The sequence below is a fragment of the Vigna unguiculata genome, chromosome 8 (assembly GCF_004118075.2).
Source record: "Vigna unguiculata cultivar IT97K-499-35 chromosome 8, ASM411807v1, whole genome shotgun sequence".
NCBI classification, from domain to species: domain Eukaryota; kingdom Viridiplantae; phylum Streptophyta; class Magnoliopsida; order Fabales; family Fabaceae; genus Vigna; species Vigna unguiculata.
Genome location: NC_040286.1, coordinates 28,279,080 through 28,283,299, shown reverse-complemented (window position 1 = coordinate 28,283,299; position 4,220 = coordinate 28,279,080). Strand labels below are relative to the sequence as shown.

The 4,220-nt window shown below is 37.5% G+C and overlaps 1 protein-coding gene across 2 annotated transcripts; it reads right to left on the bottom strand.

Moving 5' to 3' along the window:
- Positions 1-623: 623 nt before the first annotated feature.
- Positions 624-3,751, bottom strand: LOC114194396 (protein NTM1-like 9). 2 transcript variants are annotated; one of them, XM_028084585.1, is made up of 6 exons: positions 3,312-3,751; positions 2,615-2,892; positions 2,218-2,514; positions 1,831-2,109; positions 1,335-1,706; positions 624-1,239 (listed from the first exon to the last, which is right to left on the bottom strand). In XM_028084585.1, exons 1-6 carry the CDS (start codon positions 3,511-3,513, stop codon positions 976-978), a joined length of 1,692 nt encoding a protein of 563 aa, XP_027940386.1. In that variant the 5' UTR covers positions 3,514-3,751; the 3' UTR covers positions 624-975. The 2 variants fall into 2 exon arrangements, with proteins under 2 accessions (XP_027940386.1, XP_027940384.1); XM_028084583.1 differs by having other exon boundaries at positions 1,831-2,112; positions 3,312-3,750.
- Positions 3,752-4,220: the final 469 nt, after the last annotated feature.

Sequence of the window (4,220 nt, the reverse complement as noted above, 5' to 3'; positions counted from 1 at the left end):
TCACCATCTCACACAAGGAAGTGTTTGGTTTCTTACACTATTAGGAATTGAAAATGAAAAAAAAAAAAAACTGTAATGAGTGAATTTTCAATAATATTGCTGTAGAAAAATAGATACATAATTATGTGAAAAATAAATATTTTAATTTAAAGTAAATATCAGTTATGATTTTTTTTTTTGTTTAGATTAGTAATATCTAGATTTTCAATTTAAAGGAATGAAAGTGAAATGATTAACAAGATAGTTTTCAAGTAAAATTGTAAAGTTCTTGCAACAATTAATTTGAGTAAAATATTTGTATGCTTATTCTACCAAGGATTTGATCTTTACAATTAAACATATAAAGATAAACTTGTGTATCTTTAATTGAATTTAAGCTCTGATAGAAATAATTAGTTGCATTAATTAAACTATAATAAAAATGTTCTTAGATATTTATACAAATGCTATAACCCATTGAAAATACAACGTTTAAATTTTAACCTTTAACCAAAATTTAAGCATAGAAATAAATAATTTATATTTTTTAAATTGCATTTAAATGATATATCTTTAATAACACTTAATTTTCATGAAAGAAAAACAATTTTATGGATTAAGATGGCCGGTAGTTTATGAAAAGCTAACTTAGAATCTTCTTCTAACATGGCCAGAAAGAGATACAACAAAACATCATGGGAATAAATGACTAACAAAACCAAGTGGGAAAAGAAAAAAAACTAACCTTAACCTCAACAAAAATGGAAGCAGTTAAACTGTGAATCTAACTGCAGCAACATGTGTCTATCAAACCAGACAGCTATGTTACCATACTCTGCAATGACTACTTCATTACATACATATGCACATACATATTTTACATTCTTATCAACATGTCTCTGAAAAGTCAATCCTACACACCTCCTTAACTGGCCAAAAAAGCAATGGAGGCAAATTCCGCACAAAAGTAATGAACAACTACTACTTGTAAGCTGTTTAAGATCTCACATAACCCCATATATTAACAATCACTGTTACTGAAACCAACACAGTTGCAGAAACTGCAAGAACACAAGACCACATGCCACGGTTAGACGAAACCTTTGAACTGTGATGCCCCCTTCGGCTCTCTTTTGAGATGAATTCTGCACTTGCAACATCACATGACTCAGCAGATTCCTTCTCTGCTTCATCCACATCACTAGAGCTGCTGCTGCTGCAGCTCTCATCGGTAGCATGGTTTTCTGAACCATTCCACTCCTGCAAAAACAGGAACACAAAAGTCTCAACTCAATACATGTTGTAGTCACAAACAACTGAGTTAGATATGTAATTTAAATAAAGAAACTGCTTACCCTAGAAATGGTGGTTTTTGAATTATGGTCTTCTGGGGCAGAAGCAAAGCTTTCATCTTTCGCCGCGGAAGCAAACTGTCGGTCGACATGTAATCTTATTCTCCTCGGTGCATTGCCTTGTGATTGTAGTACCATTCCATTCATGTTTGGCTGTTCATTTCGTCCTTGACGAGGTCTTATTCTGATTCCAGTATCACCATTAACAAACGTATCAAAGTCTCTTGGTTGGCCAATATTCTTGATCGGATCATCCACCTGGCCCATAGAACCATCGTTTGAGAAAACCATCTGAGGAATGTTCTGAAATAATCCTACATTGCTGCTCTTCTGCTCAACTTCCTCCTTAGGATAACCATGTAATGCCTGCAGATTCTGCAGCAGCAAAAAACGGGTTAGAGTTGCCATTGGGTGTTTGAACACTAAACAAGAAATTTTGATTGCAGCAATCTAGAATAACTAAAAAGCAATCGGAGTTATTACTATTACTATTACTCACCGTCATATTGGCCATTTCCACATCTGAGTCACTGCCAGATCCATTGTCCTTGACATTGAGGAAGGATGAACCTAGCTCAAGACTGCTAGTATCATAGGAGATGGCGTCCCAGTTAACCGAGTCGAAAAAATCGGACATATTGTCATTTGTACCATACTGAAGTTCAGATTGGTAGTAAATTTCTGGTGGGAAATGAGCATGGACTGGGGAGAATAATTTGTCATCTAATAATTGCTGCTTTGTTGGGTCATAAAAATCCTCAAAGTTAAATGCCTGATCCTGCTGCAGTTGTAAACATCATCGAGTATAGTTAGTAAACCAACAAATTCAAAGTTTTGAGTGAAATCAAGGGAAAGGAAGAAACAATAGATGAAAAAAAACTCTAACCTCTGCAGCTGGTTTTACAATTTGATTTTGTGCACCACATCCATCACTATGGGAGTCAAGTGGAGTTACAATGTTGGATATTGCTTCCTCAGAGTTCTCATGGATAACTGTTAGCGGCTTTTCACCCTCAGTGATCTGCGAGGAAGATGCTGGATCCAGAGATGAATCAGATTGTATTTCATCTGGAGAGTGATTGGCAGTCATAGGGGTCGAAGCAGTCCGCTCCACATCCTCACCATTTGAACCTTCAAGACTCTCATCATGTTTCTTGAATAACCGACAGAGGACATATGGATTCTGGGATTAATCAAATCAACCAGATTAAAATGTCAGCAACATGATAACAAAGATGAAAAGCAAAAATAGGAAACAACAAAAGTAGGAGATAAGAGTAGACCTGTCCAGGATTGGTACCATCGAGCTCCTTCAGGGTAGGCCTGTACTCATGCATAACCCAATTGGTCCTCTTCCCCTTCGGTGCACGACCCGTGTAGAAAACAAGAGTCTTCTTCATTCCGATCAAAGCAGAACCAGACTTAATCTTTCGATCCTTCCCCGTTGCTTTCCAATACCCATGGTTCGTAGCTCGGTTCAACCTGTGCCCATTGGGATACTTCCGATCCTGCGGACAGAAGAAGAACCACTCTGGATCCTTGTTCCGTACCACTGACAAATCTACAGCAAACAAACCCCACCCCGACAAAACCCAACAACCACGAACAATATAAGCAAATCAAACACCATAGCCACTTTCCACATCAATGTTTACCACTAATTCCATATCTAACACTTCAAAACAACCTTTCTTCCTCAAAATTAGAACCAAGCTTAAATACACTACCGTAGAAATTTGATCTCCAATGAAAATCCACACTTCATCCTTAAACCCTCTTCTAATCAACAAGATAAAATGCTGACGATGATTACAGAACAACAAAAGCAGTACTTAATTTTAGTTCAAAAGAAGCATCATAAAAAGAAAGAACTAACCCATCAACAGCACAAAAATACCAGTAAAGCAAAAAAACTAAAACTTTCCCAATTTCACAAAACCCCAACTAAGATTTCCAGACAGAATAAGGAAAAGAAAATACCAGGCAAATCCCAAGGCTCCCATTTGCAGACATCAATCTCACGGATAACCCAAACATCGTCCCCGTTTCCGTTGATCTTCGAGCGCAGGTAGTAATCAATGAGCTCTTCATCGGTGGGACGAAAACGGAAGCCCAGCGGCAGCGTATTGAGAGACAGCACCGCCGTACGCGGCGGCGGGTAACACTCCACGACGGCACCCATGAGGTGAAGCAAGTTTAGAGAAGGCCCAGAAGGCAAAGAGAGAGAAAAAGAGGAGAAAGGAGAAAACTTGGAGATAAATAAGGTGAAAGAAAATGAAGTGAGAATCGTAGGGATTCTGGGGAATTTAGGAGCTTTTTTGAGTTTTCCGTCGTGAAAGGTAAAGGAAGTTGCTCGGAAAGTGAAGGTGGATGACGGGTGAGTTATTTTTGTTACATATTATTGTGTGTGAATATAAATTCCTCGTATATGCGCTGAATACAACGTAGTTGTCGAAGCCGTGAGAGTGGCGAGTGAGGGTAAAACCGGAAATGGTAGTTGGTGGGAAAAGAAGTACCGAACGAGATGACGACACGTGGCATTCATCGGTGGCTATAGTTGTCTTGGTGATTAAGGAAACGAGAGTTACTTAGCAGCAGTAGTGTGAACAAGTGGAAGAGGCGTTTCAAGTTTTTGGATTGAAGAAAGACTTGTAGTATACACAAAACGACAACGTCCACTAACACCCACGTCACCGTTTCTTTTTATTACTTTTTCACCTCTCTTCATTCAAGAAAAAAAAATTATATTAACTTTATTTTTTATATTAATTATGTTCTTTATGGCATAAACAATTTATTATATTAATCTAGATTTTTTTGGTTTCTTTATCTCAAGTTGCAGCTTTGTTAGAGTGTGGAAATATTGTTGCTTTTTTTCTTCTTCCTTTT

Bases quoted from the DNA above. Each gene is read 5' to 3' on its own strand.
- LOC114194396 (XM_028084583.1), bottom strand. From the start codon at position 3,513: ATGGGTGCCGTCGTGGAGTGTTACCCGCCGCCGCGTACGGCGGTGCTG. The intron at 1,707-1,830 runs GTGAGTAATAGT...TTGCTGCTGCAG, and splicing joins TGGAAATGGCCAATATGACG to AATCTGCAGGCATTACATGG. The intron at 1,240-1,334 runs GTAAGCAGTTTC...CTGTTTTTGCAG, and splicing joins CAAAAACCACCATTTCTAGG to GAGTGGAATGGTTCAGAAAA.